General features: G+C 39.5%; 1 protein-coding gene across 3 annotated transcripts in view; it reads left to right on the forward strand.

Annotated features, from left to right (window-relative positions):
- Window positions 1–19876, forward strand: part of SORCS3 (sortilin related VPS10 domain containing receptor 3) — a 631492-nt gene that overhangs the window by 338117 nt on the left and 273499 nt on the right. For all 3 annotated transcript variants that reach the window (XM_054522833.2, XM_054522832.2, XM_024253734.3), the window contains exon 4: window positions 3633–3791. In XM_054522833.2, the coding sequence (XP_054378808.1) occupies window positions 3633–3791 (159 nt within the window). The remainder of the gene's footprint in view (window positions 1–3632; window positions 3792–19876) is intronic.

Here is a 19876-nt window from a genome sequence, read left to right on the forward strand (position 1 = left end):
GTGTGTGTGTGTGTGTGTGTGTGGTACAGAGCATGGAAGGTGTGGGTTTTGAGGCAATTAGAGGAGTAACAGGCAAGTTGCTTTTCTCCTGAGCCTCAGTTTCTTTATCTGTAAAATATAACTCATGATACCGACTTCACATGATTTGTATGAGATTTTTATAAAAAATCAGGTAAAATGCCCAGCATAGGTTAGAAATCCAGAATATGTTGGTGTCTATTTCCCTTCCTTTCATTCTTCTCAAAAAGTTGAATTGAATAGAGACACTACCAGTGATATCAAAGTATATCAAATAATTTCTGATAAGAATGTCAGAGAATGGTAGTAATAAAAAAGTACTCTCACCAACAAAAGCTCCATAAAACTGCCACTCAATGTCAATATGCTTTATTATGTATAAATTTCTGTATGTGTGTGTGCACATAAATGCAGCATCTCTGTATATGTTAGTGTATGTGTGCTCACACGTATGTGTTGCATGTGGATTAATGTGCATTTGGGTATGCAAGTGGGCTTGTGTGTGTCTCTGTGTGCATGTGTGCACAGAAAGAAACAGAGCTAGGGGAAGAAAATACATTGCGCAAGATATTCAATGGTAACCCTCATTTAGTATATTGTAACTCACAGTATGTAAAATAAAGTTCATTTATGATGTTGGTCTTATCTTCTAATTAAAATCATAGGCATGAAGCTTTTTTATACCTGCATAAAATAAGCAGTTTAATTTTTCTGCACCAGGAGAAAAATGATTTCATTGCCTGTTATGTAGACCATTGGTATATGATATGGAGCAAGTGAGGCTGGCTATGAAAGCTTTTTTTCTTTTTTTTTTTTGAGACAGAGTCTCATTCTGCCTGCCACCCAGGCTGGAGTGCAGTGGCGTGATCTTGGCTCACTGCAACCTCCACCTCTAGGGTTCAAGTGATTCTCGTGCCTCAGCCTCCTGAGTAGTGGGGATTACAGGTGTGTACCACCATGCCCAGCTAATTTTTGTATTTTTAGTAGAGATGGGGTTTCACAATGTTGGCCAAGCTGGTCTTGAACTCCTGACCTCAAGTGATTCACCCGCCTCGGCCTCCCAAAGAGCTGGGATTACAGGCATAAGCCAAAAAGCCTCCTTCTTACCCATTATATTCGTCCTCTCAAACTCTGCGAGCACCACAGATGCTTCCTCAGAGGTTTTCTCAAGGGCAGCTTGAGTGCTTTGACCCGTTTCCCCTACCCCTTCATAGTGCCATGGGAAGAGGAAGTTATTCGGTCTATGATTACTCTAAGAGTATTTCCCTGCATTATTCACACATGAGTGAAAAAAAGTTATTATACTGCTCCACTTCTTAAAAATTTGCTGCTAACTAGTGATGACTTATTTCAATGAAGCCAAAGCAAATATTTGAGAAAAGAAAGTAAGCTTGTCTTAGAAGCTGTAAAGGAATAAAAGAGGGAAAGGACTGTGAATCTTAGCACTTAAAAGACCTAAATTTGTTTTAAAGCTTATTTTATAATACTAATATATGCTCTGGGTAACATTTTAAAAATCCTGCTAGTTAACACTTTTATTTTATAAGGTATGGAAATTTTGGGGGCTATATTTTATACTCTGGGCCTTATGGTTTAGACTACATAATAGAAAATTGGTGGCAACATATGCAAAGATAAGAAAAACTCTAAGAGGAAATAAATTCACTTGCTTATTTAGGAACTCAGAGAAGTTGAGTTGAGCTGGATAATAAATTCCAAAAGGGTTGTGCTGCTGATGAAGCCAGAGACGTAAACAGGGGTGCAGATTTTGCTAGGATGTTTTAAGGATTTTGGAATATAGGAAGATTGATTACGCCATTGAATGGTTTTAAGTGAGAGAATGTCAGAATCAGATTTATATTACAGGTTGATTGTTCTGGCCACAGTATGAAACATGGATTGGAAGGGACAAGGCTAACATGGTAAGACTGGCTAGAGTTGTCTTACAGTAATCCAGGAGAGAGATTTGCATGTTTTGGACTAAGACAATCACAATAGGTAGGGAGATAATGGATTTTGTGTTAAGAGTTAATTGAAAGGTAAAATACACTGGCCTCACAGACTTATTCTTTCAGAAGGTGAGAAAGCAGAGTCAAGGATGCATCTTGGGCTTTTTGCTAAGCATGGATGTTGGTGGAAATGCTCATGGAGCTAGGTTATACTGGAGAAGCAGTAGGGCTGGAATCAGGTACCACTCTGGGGCATCTGGAGCTCAAGGTGCTTGTGGGGCATCTAAATAGAAGCATCTTCCAGGCAGCTGAGCTTCCAAATCTGTGACTGAGACTCAGAGATTTAGGAGTTTTCCCCAGGAGGTGATGATTTTCAAAAGGAAAAGGAAAGGAAAAGAATCAGGAATGGAAGATGTCACTGAGTAATAGTATATTGAGTGCAAAAGAAGAAAGTCAAAATGGAGGGTTAAGGAGTGGTCACAGTTAAAGGATAATAAGAGAAAATTGAGTATCCAAATGAAATGAAAAGGAAAAATAGATGAACATGGTGTTATGGAAGCCCCTGGAAGAGAATGTTTCAAAAAAGACGGAATTGTTGTGGTATCAAAGGCTGCTATGAGTTTAAATAATGGAAAAGTCTGAGTGTCTAAGCATTTATCGGTTTAAATACTAAAAAGTTAGTCTATCTTTAGTGAGATCAATGTTATTGTGGCACTAGGGGTAGAAGCCAGATTGCGCTGGCTGGAGGGACAGTTTACTAGTAATAATAGCTATGACTGTTAAGAATGTACATTATGTTGGGAAGTGGAGGCAGGCAGATCACTTGAGGTCAGGAGTTCGAGACCAGCCTGGCCAACATGGCAAAACCCCATCTCTACTAAAGAACAACAAAAAAAGAATATACATTATGCCATATGCTCAAAGCCAGTTTGGATATTATCAGAGTCAGGTTATTATTGAGGAAACTGAGGTTAGGTAACTTTCTCAAGATGATACAATATTAACAGAGAACTGTTGAGATTTGAACCTGGTGTCTCTGATGCCAAAGACTTTTCATTACAATATTTCTGTCCACTTGACTGGAAGATGATAAACCTTCTGTGGGAGCAATATTTGCTCAAGGACCTTTGGGGCTATATGCTTTGGAAAATATCTCTAACAAAGAAATCATAAAACCACTTAATTAAATGCATAAAACAGTTCAGAAGGAACAAAACAAACAATGGGATCATGACAGCATGGCAGTGGGGGAGGGAGCTTCTCACGACTAAAGAACAATATAGGAAAAATGCTGCGATTAACAATGACATGGAGAATGGGGTGGGGGAGAGAGAGAGAGAGAGAGAGAGAGACAGAGAGAGAGAGATGACTGTCCCAAGGTCAGGAGACAGAAGACCACAAAAAATGTCCCCAGCGCTTAAAAGATGGACATCAAAAATGAAACCTCCTTCTATATGCTTCTAGCCTTGCCCCCTATTTTTACCTCAATTCAACAATGAGAGACTAAATCAGGAGAAAATTAATACAAGTATTTTATACAGAGGCCCAGATGCCCCTTTATATGCTATGGTGTACAAATACAGATGACTTATTTATGATTAAAGTTATTATATTTATTATTTCCTACTAACTCTGTCTGTGTTTGTCCCTCTGTCCTTTCTTTAGATTATGCTTCTCAGTGATCCTGAAATGGAGAGCAGCATATTGATCAGCTCAGACGAAGGGGCGACCTATCAGAAGTATCGGCTCACCTTCTATATCCAGAGCCTGCTCTTTCATCCCAAGCAAGAGGACTGGGTGCTGGCCTACAGTTTGGATCAAAAGGTGAATAAATACTATTTTCATTTACATCTTTTCATCCAGGTACCACCATGTGAAAATCACTTGCTTTCTTAATCCAAATTTTGGAGGGAATTCAGTGACGTTTCATCATTCCAACCCATATCATTTCATCATTGATTTTGTCTGCAGCAACTAACTTTCCTTTCTGCTCTTAAGTATCAAAATATGTAGACAGGTATATTTCACTTATTGACAATGCTATTATTTCCTTTTCCTTTTTTTTTTTTTTTTTTTTTTTGAGACAGAGTCTTGCTCTGTCACCAGGTTGGAGTGCAGTGGCGCGATCTTGGCTCACTGTAACCTCCGCCTCCTGGGTTCAAGCGATTCTCCTGCCTCAGCCTCCTGAGTGGCTCGGATTACAGGTGCCCACCACCACGCCCAGCTAATTTTTGTATTTTTAGTAGAGACGGGGTTTCACCAAGTTGGCCAGGATGGTCTTGATCTCTTGACCTCGTGATCCGCCTGCCTCAGCCTCCCAAAGTGCTGGCATTACAGGTGTGAGTCACCGTATTTCACATTTTTAAAACGACTTTCGTTATAATTTTACTCATTTGACCTTATTCAAAACAACCCTGTGAAGTAGGACATATATAATATTTTATAGTGACATAGTAAACAAAGGTACAGAAAGGCTAGGTGCTTATTCAAACCCTCCAAGCTAGAAGCTGAGGAGCCAGGGCTTAAGTGCATGTTATCAGGTTCCACATCCAGGCATATTCCATCACACTATGCCACCTTGATTTGGTGACATTGGAATATACCATTGCTCTTAGTTAAGTTATAGAAGTGAAGCTTCAAACAAAGTCCATTTTGTTATTTTCTAAAAATACATTAAAGATCTAGTGACCCCAGTAAGACCTCCTTCTTGAGCTGCAAATACGTATATTCAACTGCATACATAGCATTGTCTGTCTCTTGTATGCCTCAAAACCTCTCAACTCAATGTATTCTAGAAATGAACTGGAGATCTCTCCCCAGCATAGCTGGCTCTCTTCCAGTATTCCCTATCTCTAGCCATTTAATTGCAAAATTAGAAACCTAGGGAGTATCTTTAATATTTCCTTGTTCTAAACCCACCATCTGTGATCAATCATGGGATCTAATACCTTTTTATTTCATCCACTTCTTTCTGTTACCACTTCCAAATATCTTTTGATTCCATCCTCTTCTTTCTGTTACCACCACCACTCAAATATGAGTTTCGTTTGTCATCTGAACGATTGCTAGAGTCTCTTCCAGTATGTTAATACTACAACCTGAAAAAATATTTCCCAAATATAGTGATTGTATGCCTTTGCTTAAACCCCTCTCACATTTCCTCTTTGTTCACAAACTAAAGACCACAGTCCCCAATAGATATTACCAGCTCCTGCCTGGTCTGGTCCCTCCTTCTCTCTCCTGCCTCACTGTTGCCACTTCCCCTTGAATCTTTCAGTTGCTTTCTCTACCTGTCCCCCTTGCTCCCTTCCCTGTGCCTGGAATTCTCTTCTTTAATGTAAGCCTCATCATCGTCAGATCTCAGATCCAGCATCACTTCCTCAGGACACCTTCCCTAAACTCCCTGACAAAGTCAAATCCCTTTTGATGTTCTTTTACATAGCACTATGTACCCCTCATTTAGAAAACTTGTCACAGATGAGATTTTGTGTTGATTTTTGGGGTCATCTGCATTCCTCACTAGATAACAAGCTCTATCGTGTAATCAGTCCTCAGTGTCTATCAGTTAGATGAATGAATTAGTGGATGAATGCTTAAATTCTGTAGCTCTCTATATTTGATCAACTTATACTTAAGAAAAGAGATTTTAGATGATTTCCTCTTTGTATTTCCTGACATCTCCAGAATCTTACTACAGTGCTTGATGCCAAACTATTATGTAATAATGTTGTGGAATCAATCAGTGAAAGGAAACAGATAATTCTGAGCACTGTCTTACATAGAGATATCCACAGAACAACCTTGGTTGAAATAGCTTCTTTGCTCTCTTAAATACTGAAACAGTTGCTCCTCAGTGTATATTTGAATATGTGATTGTGAATTTGTGTGTGTGTGTGTGCATGCATTCATGTGATGTCAGCACCTTTAAACAATAATTTCAACATAACCTTTCTATGTCTCGTTAACCAAGCCTCATGGTGGGTGCCAGGTGCTTAATGCAATCCCCTAAGGACACCCACATGACATTTGCAGAGGAAAAGCCACTGCAAATACATTTCTTTCATGGCATCGAGTGGATATTGTATGAAAGACTTAGCCAAATGTCAGATAGTCTGTGACTTTAGAGGCTTAGAATAGCCAGAAATTTTGAAACAGTATTGAAAAAAGTAAATTATTCAGATGTCATTAAATGGTTGGATGGTAATTTATTTATAAGAAGCTCAGACCTCTTAAAGCTTATTTTTATTTTTACAGAGGCAAGCTAGGTTAGAGGCAACAGACTTCTCATACCAAGAGGTTGATAAACCAAATGCAATATGTCTTCTGTGTATCTAAGAGTATCCTTTTCCTCCATCTCCACAGCACTGAGAACATCTGGGGCATTGCTCATGAAGTACCCTTATGGATATAATGCATTCAAAATACTTTCAGACTTGGTGGCTGCTCTTTCACTTACTAAAAATATTTGAAAATGTGGCAGTGGGTGTTGCTGGATTTTTCTAATCACACTGCACATTTCTAGATATATTATTCCTTAGGTACTCTTTCTTGTTGACATCTTTTGCGTAAAGTGGCTGAATGTTCTTCAGGCCCATAAAGTTTCTAACCAGTGCTTGGTCATTCTTCTTTTAAATAAATGATGTGTGAAAGCAGATGATGCCCCTGGCAACGCTATATGCAGATATGGCATAAAACACCTAGCCCCAGTCATCCAGGTTGCAGAAGAGTTTTTCTTTATTTTGGGGTAATTTAGTAGTTTAGAGTCAAGGAGAGTGATGCTGTGCAGCAGCAAATGAAAATGCAAGTGTAGTTGAGATTGATATACAAATGTGTTATTTCAGACTAGAGCCTTCTCTGATGTGCATGCATGAAGGCAGCTGTTTCCTTCTAGAGAAAATGAAAAGTGTTGTATTAAGGTAACTGCAGCATCAAAGGGAGATGTTTGTGGTGGGGAGTGAATCGATGTTTCCATTATTGTGCCTTTGATGAAATGCACTAGCAATTTCTTTAGAGTTGGTAAGGCTATCTCATTATGTTGTATGTATTACAAAAGACCTAATTGAATGATATTTTAAAGGGACAGTATCCAATTGCTTTACTTTCCCAAATGCTACCCCAAAGCCACAGGAGACTTGCCAGTAGATCTCACTCAGTAAAGGCACTGCTGGAGAATTAAGGAAATACCTTATGGATAAAACAAAATTGCATCTAGAAATCGAGAGATGCACATCACACTCTGCTACTGATATGTGGGTGTTGGGTTTTGAGTTAACTGGGAAACATGTCTATCTGATACTGGTCAAGGCCTGGGTGTGGGGAAGATCTTCTGAGTCCTCCAAAGCTACAAAGGGGTGGAGGGCAAATGTACCTTCCATTTGACCTTGCTGGAGGGTCATACCTCTGCAATCCTGATGCACCCCAGTCTACTAAAGTCCTTTCTGATTTCTGATCAGCTTAATTTGGGCATTTGATCAATTCCTTCTATTCTGACCATCTTATGAGCTTCCCCACTCCTTCTACCTCCCATGCCAGCTCCTTCTCTGTCCTATAGATTCTCCTGCCATCTTGCATTTTAATTTAAAAGGACTCAATAAAGACAAGAGATTCATTTTTGGGTATCTTTGAAGATATTTTATAAGAATTTTTGAAGTTTAAAAAAGCAATGGAAGTAATAGGTTATGGTTGACCAAATTGGAAATGACAAAAGAAAAGCTACTCCCCTCCCTCCATCTTAGAACCAAAGCTCTATAACATCTTTTGAGGGCTGTGTCTTTGTCAGTTATTTACGCGGTAGGATTCTCTCTTGTTTCCATCAGGCTATTTCCTCACTGATGACTGAAACAGCTTACATTGTGATGTGTTTAGATTAGCTGGAGGGCTCAATAATCTTATTAAAACTGAGACTTTTGGAAAGATTTTGAGATAGGTTTTGAAGACAGTGCAATCCTAGAAATATAGCTGCTGTTCTCATTGCTGTACAGAGCTGAATGTTTAAACATTCCTCATTTTGACAAGAGACTGCAGTTTTTAAAAAAATGGGCACATGCTCATGTATTCACAGATGCATACATCCTGGCACAGGGGGCCTTCTGTAGGAGATGGAGAGCTGAAAATAGCTATTTTTTTTCTGCGTGAGAGGTAGGATTGCAAAGCTCTCTAATACCGTTTATATTCTTGGCAAAATGAAACTTTAACAAATACAGCTGGGTTTGGAGATCAGAGATGAACTCAATGGGATTTCAGACTCCATTGTTTTCAGACACTTCTGGGCCACAGTGGTCTAGAATTGCCCTTAATTTTGATGTAAAAAGCACTTTCTGAAACACTAGCACACATAATGAAGGGTTGCTGTTAGTAGTATTAATAGTTGGGGAGTGGGCATGCAGCTAAGGATTTTTGTTGATCACCTTCTACCCGACAAGTTCAATAGTAGCTGACAGATTGACAGACTGGTTAAGCAGCTAATGGAGCGTTAGGCGTGGTAGCTGGCAACACAGGACCCAGTACAGAGGAGGTGCTTGTCCCATGCAGGCTTTGCCAATTGGACTGTAACTGGGACAGGTGCTGGAGTGTATCTGGATTGTGGAGGGCCTGAAAATTCAAAAGGAAATGTAAACTTGACTTCTGGAATGCTGGATGCAAAGAAACTGTGCCTTTCATTTATATTCTCATTTAAAACCCCCAGATTAAAAATGTAATTGTGTTGAGATCCTCCAGGATTAGTAGGCGATGATAACTTTCTCAGTAGCTATTGGCAGAAACAGGCTTCCTGTCTCCTCACCTGGTGGAGATAAAGCTGCCAGGGATTAACTAGGGATGACCATGGCTTTGAAGCTTTCCCTCTGAGGAATAGGAGTGGGACTAAAGGGCACTTTTCACTTAAAGAAAAACATTGCATTTTTATTAGGTCCTTTTCCATTCTTATAAAAATGATTTATATATAATTTAAGAGAAATATGTCTAGCTCTGCTCACCTACAGCAAGTGGCCACTGCTCTTACAGGTGTCTCATTAGTACAATGGAGGTGTGCTATCTCCGTCACTATAGAAACACCAGGAGGTGGAGCAACCACCTAATGGGTGTGGCCCATAATCAGAGATACCCTGTGATACTTGAATGTTACCACTGATCTATTTGAGCAGAGTTCTGAATGACAAAACTGGTTTAGTGTTAGCTATGAACTTGTATTCAGTGAGAAAAGGGCAGTAAGGATCTCCATTCATGTCAGTGTTGCTTTCAAGAACATTCGTTCGAATGAACAACCTTTAGCAAAACTGTGGCTCTGGTGGCCTGTGTCACCCCAAGCATGCTTTTTCTTTTCTTTTGTAATTTTTCGAAATGGAGTCTTGCTCTGTTACCCATGCTGGAGTAAAGTGATGCAATCTCGGCTCACTGCAACCTCCATCTCCTGGATTCAAGCGATTCTTGGGTTCAAGCCTCCTGAGTAGCTGGGATTACAGGCACCTGCCACCAGACCCGGCTAATTTTTGTATTTTTATGTAGAGACGAGGTTTTGCCATGTTAGCCAGGCTGGTCTGAAGCTCTTGACCTCAGGTGATCTGCCCTCCTCGGCCTCCCAAAATATTCGAATTTACAGGTGTGAACCATGCACCGCGCCCAGCCCCAAGCATGCTTTTTCTATATGATGTCCTAGACTTTCTGATCTCTTCTTCACCTTCTTGGTGTCCATTTTAGTAACCTGATACATTTCTTGGAGGGAAAATCACATTTGCTGAAATAATGAATGGAAGATACGGCATGTATATGCTTTAAGAAGGGTACTTAGGCAGGCAACAGTACCTTTCCCAAAGCAATTATGTTCCCATGGTAGAAATTCAGCCATGGCAGTGTTTTAGTTAAGATAGGTGGCTCCAGCCACAGGTGCTCCAGGAGGTAGAGCAATGCAGCCTCAGGTTTCCCTGTGTTCTTTCATCTGCTTCCTCTATGGGCTGACCTTGTCTTTATGTACGTGCTGATTTTTTGTGTTAATAACACTGCCCTAGTGCTGACTACTTTGCTTGAATCCAGATCCTAGATTTCTGGTTTTCCAGTTGGACTCAGGAATTCTTCTGCTTGTCCCTTCCTTTGCAAGTCCCTATGACCTTAAGCTCTTGTCTGCCCGACCAGGCCAGGCCACTTATGTTCCCTCCATTCTCTGCCTATATCTTGACCACTCACCGTGGTATGAAGGCACCTGGCCTTTTAAACTCAGGGTCATTCTTTCAGTTTTAAAAATGGGATTTTAACATACATACCGAAAAGCGTACATCTCTTGAGTCTGATGAATTTTCATTAACTGAATACACTCATGAAACCAGCAACCTGATCAAGAAACACCACTGGCATCTGAGAATTACTTGCGTGCGTTTTCAGCCACTACCTTCCACCCTCAGTGGAGCCACTCTCCGTCAAGGTCATTTTTTATTTCATGCAGACAGCTAAACTAGGAAAGCAACAGATAGAAAATAAGTTTTCTCAAAAGAAATGTTAGAAGGTAGCAAGGGAGGTAAACAATAGAGAAGAAGAAATACTTTAAATGTTAATGTTAGAGAACTAGACTAAACCAAATACAAGAATTTATTGACATTCAGTAATCCCAGTTAATCTAGAAAATTCATAAGGACAATTTGAAGAAATTTTCATTTAAAATTAACAGGTTTCAGTTTTTAAAATGTATTACTTTTGGTACGATAATCATAATACCCAGTGTTGGGTATTATATTTTGAAATAGTATGGATGGGTGTGCAAATGAATTTTCCTTTCTGGAAAATATCTTGGCAATATATATCAGAAAACATACACATATTCATAACTTTAACCCAATGGTTCAGTTCAGAAGCTCTAGGCTTATCAAAGTCATTTATAATGGGAAAAACTAGGAAGAAACTTACTGCCTAACATTAAGGGACTTTAAATTATGGTATATACATTTACTGGGGTATTATGCAACCATTAAAATAGTGACCATAATATCCATGTAGCGACATAGGTATATATTAATACCTATTAAATACATATAGGTATTTAATAGGTATTATTAAATATTGTGGAGATATTGTGGGTTCAATTCCAGGCCACTAAAATGAAGCAAATATCACAATAAAGCAAGTCACGTGAGCTTGTTGGTTTCCCAATGCATATAAAAGTTATTTTTATACTATACTGTAGTCTATTAAGTGTATAATTGCATTACATCTGAAAAATGTACATATCTCAACTTAAAAATACCTTATTGCTAAAAAATGCTAATGATCATCTGAGCCTTAAGCAAATTATAATCTTTTTGCTGCTGGAAGATCTTACCTTGATATAGATGACTGTTAAGGGTGGTGGTTGCTGAAGACTGGGGTGGCTGTGGCGATTTCTTAAAATGAGATGACAGTGAAGTTTGCTGTATTGACGACTTTTCGTTTCAGGAAAGATTTTTCTGTAACATGCAATGCTGTTTGACAGTTTTTTACCCACAGTATAGCTTCTTTCAAAATTGGAGTCAATCCTCTCCAGCCCTGCAACCCTGATAAATCCTGCTTTATCAACTACATTTATGGAATATTTAAAATTCTTTCTTGTCATTTCAACAATGTTTACAGCATCTTTACTGAGAGTAGATTCCATCTCAAGAAACCACTTTCTTGGCTCATCTGTAAGTAGCAACTCTTTATCTGTTCAAGTTTTATCATGAGATTGCAGCAATTTAGTCACTTCTTCGGGCTCCACTTATAATTCTACTATTCTTGCTATTTCTACAGTGTCTGCAGTTACTTCCCCCACTGAAGTCTTGAACCTCTCAAGTCATCCATGGGAGTTGGAATCAACTTCTTTCAAACTCCTGTTCATGTTGATATTTTGATCTCCTCCCATGAATGTTCTTAAAGGCATCTAGAAGGATGAATGCTTTCCAGGAGGTTTTCAATTTACTTTGCCCAGGTCCATGAGAGAAATCACTGTGTATGGCAGCTATAGTCTTATGAAATGTATTTCTTAAAATAATAAGACTTGAAAGTTGAAATTTCTATTTGATCCATGGTCTGCACAGTGGATATTGTGTTAACAGGCATGAAAATAACAATCTATTTGTAAATCTCCATCAGAGCTCTTGAGTGACCACGTGCATTGTTAATAAGCAGTAATAATTTGGGAGGAATCTTTTTTTCTTGTAGTAGGTCTCAACAGTGGGCTTAAAATATTCAGTAAACCATACTGTAAACAGATGTGCTGTCATGCAGGCTTTGCTGGTCCATTTATAGAGCACAGGCAGAGGAGATTTAGCATAATTTTTAAGGGCCCTAGGATTTTTCAAATCATAAGTGAGCATTGACTTCAACTTAAAAGTCGCCAGCAGCATTAGCCTGGGTGAGTCTTCCTGTCCTTTGAAATTTTGAAGCCAGGCATTGACTTCTCTTCTCTAGCTGTGAAAGTCCTAGATGACACTGTCTTCCAATAGAAGGCTGCTCATTGAAAATCTTGTTTGGTGTATCCACCATCATCCATGATCTTAGCTAGATCTTCTGGATAACTTGCTGCAACTTCTCCATCAGCACTTGCTGCTTCACCTTTCACTTGTATGTTATGGAGATGGCTTATTTCCTTCAACCTCATGAACCAGCTTCTGCTGCTTCAAACTTTTCTTCTGTAGCTTCTTCACCTCTCTCAGCCTTCTTAGAATTGAAGAGAGGGCTTTGTTCCAGATTAGGCTTTAGCTTAATGGGATGTTGTGGGTGGTTTGATCTTGTATCTAGACCACTAAAACTTTCTTTGTATCAGCAATAAGGCTGTTTAGTTTTCTTATCATTTGTGTGTTCACTGGAGTAGGACTTGTAATTTCCTTCAAAAACTTTTCCTTTGCATTCACAATGTGGCTGTTTGGCGCAAGAGACTTCACTCTCAGCCTCCTGGCTTTCAACGTGCCTTCCTTACTGAGCTTAATCATTCCTAGCTTTTGATTTAAAGTGAGAAACATGCAACTCTTTCACATGAACACTTAGAAGCCATTGTAGGGCTATAAATTGGCCTGATTTGAATGTTGTTGTGTCTTAGGGAATAGAGGTGCCTGAAGACAGGGAGAGAGATAGGAGAATTGTCAGTAGATGGAGCAGTCAGAACACACACATTTATGGATTAAGTGAACCGTTTTCTATAGGTATAATTTGTGGTGCACCAAAACAATTACAATGATAACATCAAAGAACACTGATCACAGATCATCATAACAGATAAAATAATAATGAAAAAGTTTGCAATATTGTGAGAATTCCAAAAATTTGATGTAGAAACACAAAGTAGGCACATACTCTTGGAAAAATGGTGCTGATAGACTTGCTTGATGTAGTTGCCACAAACTTTAAATTTGTAAAAAACCCAATATCTGTGAAGCAGAATGAGATGAAGTATGCCTGTACGCATTACATATTACATATATAAATATATACAACTGTATACATAATATATATTAAGACATAATTTTAAATACAAGTATGCAAACAATAAGGTAAGGTAAAGAAAGGAAGGAATGAAGGACAGAACGAAAGAAGGAAGGAATGAATGTAGGAAGGGAGAAAAAAATGAATGAAGGAGAAAAATTAGTTTAAAGAATGGAAGGAAATATTCCCAAATACTAGCTAGGTCTGTTACGGTGATGGAACTATGTTTGTGGGGCTTTTTTTTGCATACCATTTCTTTTCCAAATTTTTTATTATTTCATTACATTGCTTTCATAATTAAAAATTCTTTAAAGTAATATGCCATGACTAGTTTATGTTTATCCTAGTTATAAGGCAGTGCTCTTAAAAAATGCTTTAGATGTGAATAGGGCTGATTCAGTAAAACCCTTTCAAATCATCATTTAATCCCTTTTCAAGAAGGAGTATGTTGTAGAAGAAAATTTCCCTGAACTAAAATATGCAGCCTGAGATTTCTCTTTTCTTCAGCGTTATTTTCACGTCGTCCCTTTAGAACTCTGAAATTCTAGGAATATTTTTTTTTGTCCTAACAAAAAGTGTACTCTTGTTGGATGTAACCTCAGTCTATATTATTTACAACTCAGCAACAAATATAGGGTTTATTATTTAGAAGGCACCCACCATAGGTAGATGTTAAGGAAGTGATTTATTCTGGTAGTTTTTCAGATGAATTTTCCGGCTCCCTCCCAAAATTGAATTAGTATTTGCTTATTTGCTTTGACAGCTGTAATGGAAACAAATGCTTCTTGGAGCCAAAGGGTGTAGACGATTCTAATGCATTGAGCTTTGAGCCTAGGAACTCTTACATGCCCCATGTTACTTTACTCAGAGTTGGATGTATAGCTGCTCCTTGGAAATAGAGATACATGTCCTGAAGTACCACCCTCCCATGTGTGGCACTGACAAAATTCTGTCATATACGTGATTATGTTGAATTTTCATAAGCAGCTGCCAGGTAGATATTATTTCCAAGATACAGAGGAGCATATGACTCTTGAAGGGCATTTTAACTTGCTCAAGGTCACACAGCCAATGAGGGGACTGCCTGCTCTCTATCCTAGGCCTGGCTGAGGTACAGCCACCACACCCCACTCTTCCTGGTTGATAGGTGGGCTTTCCCTTGCCTTAAGACAGAACTGCATATGGGCCACTTTTACGCTGAACCCCTGCTCCAGAGGGCACAATAGAGTAAGACAACAAAATCAGCCATGTGGAAACCAAACCTTCAAATGAATCCAGTGGTTCTTATGGCATATTTCTCAGCTGATGGCAGTTCCTGGAGTGGGACTTTGAGGGTAGAAGCCATCAGACTGCTTGCTGATGATAAGACATAGGACTAATTAATTCTGCCTCAAGCAAAAAATAAACAACAACAAGGCAGTTGTGTTTTAAGGGGATTTTGTCCAGTTTTGCTCGCTTTTCCCATTAATTTATTCAAATCTTTGAGTTAATATATAGATTAAACGAAGGTGTTTGTCATTTAAATAGGTAATACTGTGATCTCCAATTTTTAAAGGAAGCTTTTGGAGACAACATCTTTAATATGGTAATGAAGAGAGAAGTTGAAATCATGTAACTTCATTTACAAATCATGAATATGTATTATGCTTTAAATGAAAAGAAGGACTAAAACAGATATAGTGTTTGTTCAATTTGCTAAAGAGAAGACAATTTGTCAAGATTTTTTCCCCAAAACTCAAGCAATATGCAAATGTAGGAAAATCAGACCCCCGTGTTAATTCCATGGCATGATGAATATTTTTATAATCCTAATTAGTACCAGTCATTTAGTCTAGCAATTTCCCCCAATCTAGCCAATTTGAAATTAAAATAGATGCCTTGATTACAAAACTCATTAGCAAAGAAGCACCCTTCTCACTAACCAGTTCATTTAAAATGCACAAACTGAATGAAGTGTGGAACACTTGTGTTGTCAATTGGCATAAGTGAAGTGAGTCTTAATTGGAAGCATTGTGAAGTATTTGTATTGCTGCATGTTTCATTGCAGTATAATATATCATTCATTAAATGTAACAAAAGCAACTTTTAAATGGTTTAATTAAATGGAGTTTGTGCACTTGGTAATTTTTATAAAGTCGAATGTCACGATTGTTTGCATTTGAAGTACTGACGGGTATTAATGTCAGGAAGATGAAGTCTGACTCTGCATTTATCACTCAGATTATGCAAAGAATGGCAGGTTTAATGTGAGAGGAGAAAATTAATTATAGAACATTGACTTCTTACTTAAAAGTACCGACGTGCATATTGTCCTTGTGAATTTGGGCGTAGGAATTTCAGAACTACCTGATTTATGGCTGGGAATGGAGTGGAAGGGCCTGGCAGAGGACTAGGAGTGGAATATAAGGAGAAAATAACACTCTGGAATTTTTCTTTTGTAATTTCATTTTTAATCAAGGGAGGAAGTAGTAGGTGGAGAGAAATGCTATCCTGTGTATTTTCATCTACTCAAAAGAGCAATAGAGATGTGTAGCAATGCAGATTGATGTTCTGTCTAAGCAGAATGTGATGCAAGTGGGATGGGGGAGGAAATTGGCTTCAGACCAGGGAAATGCTGCAGATGGGGACTCCACAGAAGTCCTGAACTGAGGCCAGAGAGCAAGGAGTTCAAGGATGATTTTCCAGTGGAAGAGGAGGCAGAATGGGCTGTAATAGTGGCAGTTCTGTAGGCATAAAATATAAGGCAAATATAGAAGCTGAGGTTCCCCTGATGTTTCTTCTCTGTGTAATGCAGATGTCAGCTGTTGCCTCATATTTATGTTATTTCAACCCACTTCAACAAGGAGGCAAAACTCAGCCATGTCACTGATTTCTGCGAGAAATCCCATGTTAGCAGACACTGTTGATGTCCTGCCTATACCCACAAGATATTTCTATTCTAGCGTGCTCCTGCTGATTTCTGACTGCCAGTATTTGCATTTCTTTGCCTGAGGGCTTTCTCTGAAGCCTCTGGAGGCTACTCCACCCCTCTGTGCAGAAAGCTATAGAAGTACCTGGGAATTAGGAGAAGCCTTAGCCAAAGATAGCAGAATTTGGTGTATAGATACCTCAGCTCTCTCACTGTCATGTGTGGTAACTCTGAGACATATGTCTTGTAGTTTTTATCTAGAATTTCCCAATGGAATGAAACTCTAGTTGCCCACAAAGTTAGCTGGCTTCGTAGCACCACATATTGACTGCATTCTCTTACTTGGGTAATTCTCTACTTTAATACCAATGGGTTTTATTTTTTCATCTCCCAAATAAACTACTTACACTCTAGTCCTTGGCTTGGGGCCTGCTCCTGGGGACACTCTAACCAGTTGTGCCAAATATTATGTGATCTTGGTGGTGGTAGCGGAAGATTTGTGAGGTCAAGGATGGGGATCACAAAACCTAGGTTTCCACCCAGGAATTACCCTTATTAGGAACATATTTCTATGTTCCTAATCTCTCCTGAACCCCTCCAACTTCCCAGGCTGTCCACCTGGGACACCTGTGAATATGTTACTCTAGGGAAAAAGGGACTTTATAGATGTGATTAAGTTAAAGATCTTGAGATGGAGAGATTATCCCAGATTATCTTGAGGGACCCAATATAGTCATAAGAGTCCTTTTAAGAGGGAGGCAGGAGAGTTAGAGTCACAGAAAGATGTTACACAGAAGCAGAGGTTGCTCCGAGCTCTTTGAAGATGAGGACTGGCTGGAAAAGGCAAGGAAATGGTTTTTCCCCTGGAGCCTCCAGAAGGAATGCAGTCTGGCTACCTTGATTTTAACCTCATAAGCCTCATTTCGGACTTCTCACTTCCAGAGCTGTTCTAGAATAAATCTATGTTATCGTAACCACTAAGTTAGTGGAAATTTGTTACAGTAGCAATAGGAAGTTAATACACTTACCAGCCCTTCCCTTGGCTTCACTGGACCTCCTGTCCCAGAGCAAGCAAAATCAACTGCTTGTCTCCACCAGCTTTTTGAAAGTCCAGGCATCCACAGACCCAGATACGGTGCATCCAGGACATACTTTTGACTCCTGTTTCTATTGATCCCTGTGGTCCTGAAATAAGAAGAGTTTCTCCTTGGAGGTGGAAAAAAAATGTTCTCTATATTGTTTATATATTGTAGCAGTTTGTTTGGGGTGCTATAGCAAAGTACCACAGACTGACTGGCTTAAACAATAGAAATGTATGGCCTCATGGTTCTGGAGGCCATACATTTCTGAGATCAAGGTGTTGGCAGGGTTGATTTCTTCTGAAGCCTCTGTCTTTGGCTTGAGCATGGCCAGCTTCTCCCTGCATCTTCATAAGATCTTTCCTCTATGTTTGTCTTTCCTCTACGTGATCTTTCCTCTATGTCTTTCTATGTCCTGATTTCCTCTTCTGTTTTTTTTTTTTTTTTTTTTTTTTTTGAGACAGAGTCTCGCTCTGTTGCCCAGGCTGGAGTGCAGTGGTGCGATCTTGGCTCACTGCAACCTCTGCCTCCTGGGTTCAAGCAATTATTCTGCCTCAGCCTCCCGAGTGGCTGGGACTGCAAGTGCGTGCCACCATACCCAGCTAATTTTGTATTTTTAGTAGAGACAAGGTTTCACTATATTGGCCAGGCTGATCTCGAACTCCTGACCTTGTGATCCGCCCACCTTGGCCTCCCAAAGTGCTGGGATTATAGGCATGAGCCACTGCACCTGGCCGATTTCTTCTTACTTGAGCATCACTTATATTGGATTAGGGCCTGCTCTAATAACCTCATTTGAACTTATTTACCTCTTTAAAGACCCAGTCTCCAAATATAGTAACATTCTGAGGTACTGAGGGTTAGGACTTCAACCTGTGGATTTGTGGGGATGCATTGCAGCCCATAAGACATATGCAAGTCCAGGTTGCTGAATAATGAAAGTCTTATTGCCCTTTGTGTCCCTGCTGCCCTGTGTGAGGGGGACAGTAGAAGTCTCTTCCTGCTATGTAGCATGAGATGTTCCTGAGACATATGGAATGCAGCCAACCACCAGGAAAATTGGCAGTAGAGTGTGGGGGAGGGAGCAGGGGGTAGGGCTTATTCCTGAGATGGAAACCAGATCCATGTGAGAGGCCCTGAGCCTGGTCAGGAAGGTTCCAAGCTGGTCTTTGGCCTTGACCCTGGACAAGGTTAGGAAATCATGGAAGACACAAGAAAAAAGATGGTGCCCAGACCATGAGGACCACTTGGAAGAACATCGAGGGATCAGAGTCTAAAAAGTCTCAGATGGAAACTTGTATTTTAGAACCATGGCTATTTGCTTGTATAAGCTAGACGTGTTTTGTTTCAGTTTTGGCATTTTGTTTTTGTTCTCCCTTTGTATTTGAAAATGTCAACAGATCTCAGATGTGCCAGAAGTTACAGAAAGTTAGGTTGACCCGAATGTGTTGCAAAGCTTCCTGAAGTTTATCATTGGCTTCCCCTTAGCTTAGAGGATAAAGTGAAAGCCTTTAGCTCAGCACATGAAGCCTTTTAACGTGGATCCTGACTTTCTACCTCCTCTTTTTAAGCACTCCATTCACTCATGCAACAGGAAATGTGTCTTCCTATTTCACACCAAAGTACCCTGGCATGCGTGCTTTCTTCTAGGAGTCCTTTATTTCCCCCACTTCATCTAGCTAGTCCTGAGTCCCACTCATCTTTCAAAACTCAAAGAAAACAAAACTTTCTGGAGAAAGCTTTGCCTAGACAGACTTTACCTATGAAACCCTAACTAATCTAGATTTTTAAGAAAAGTCTAGAAAGAAACCTTTTTTATTTAATGGTTTTACATTTATTAGGTATGTTTTTTTTTTTTCCTCAGTGTTTAGGACATTTAAAGACCTGAGTGAGAGTTAAAGAGGACCTGTATAAAGGTTATAATTGTGGGGCTGGAAAGAAAGGGAAAAATTATCGAGTGATTTGAAAATAGAATCAAAATTTGTGACCGCCTAGAAGTCACAGGGGAGAGGGTGCCTGATAACACTGACCATGACAAGAATCAAAGAACATCATAGATCTGATGGTCAGATTGCCTATAAAAATATCTAAGGCCAAGGGCTATGCCTGCTCATGGCACACTTCTTTCCTGACAAAGGAGATGCTTGTTTCCCAAATGCACTTAGTAGAAGAGGGGAGCGTCTGGTTGGCGCTGTTGCCAAGGTGCACTGTAGAGGGGATAATGACCTTCCTTTGTGGTTGCTCTTCCCTGTAGTTGCTTTTCTGACATTTTGCCTCGTGCCTCCCTTGGCTGCTCTCAGTGCCGAAGGCAGGATCTACCAGTAGCTGTCTGAGTAAGTTATTGAAACAGGCTTTTTAAAATGGAGACTTTAATTTGAAGTGTTTGGTAGAGATACCTGGGTTGTAATCTAGAAGCTTTTTAATAGGCAGCTAGGGAATGAATGAGGGAAAAAAAGATACGCTAACTTTTATTTCTTCAAATATGATCATGTCGATATTGG

This window comes from Pongo abelii, chromosome 8 (genome assembly GCF_028885655.2).
Source record: "Pongo abelii isolate AG06213 chromosome 8, NHGRI_mPonAbe1-v2.0_pri, whole genome shotgun sequence".
Lineage (NCBI taxonomy): Eukaryota > Metazoa > Chordata > Mammalia > Primates > Hominidae > Pongo > Pongo abelii.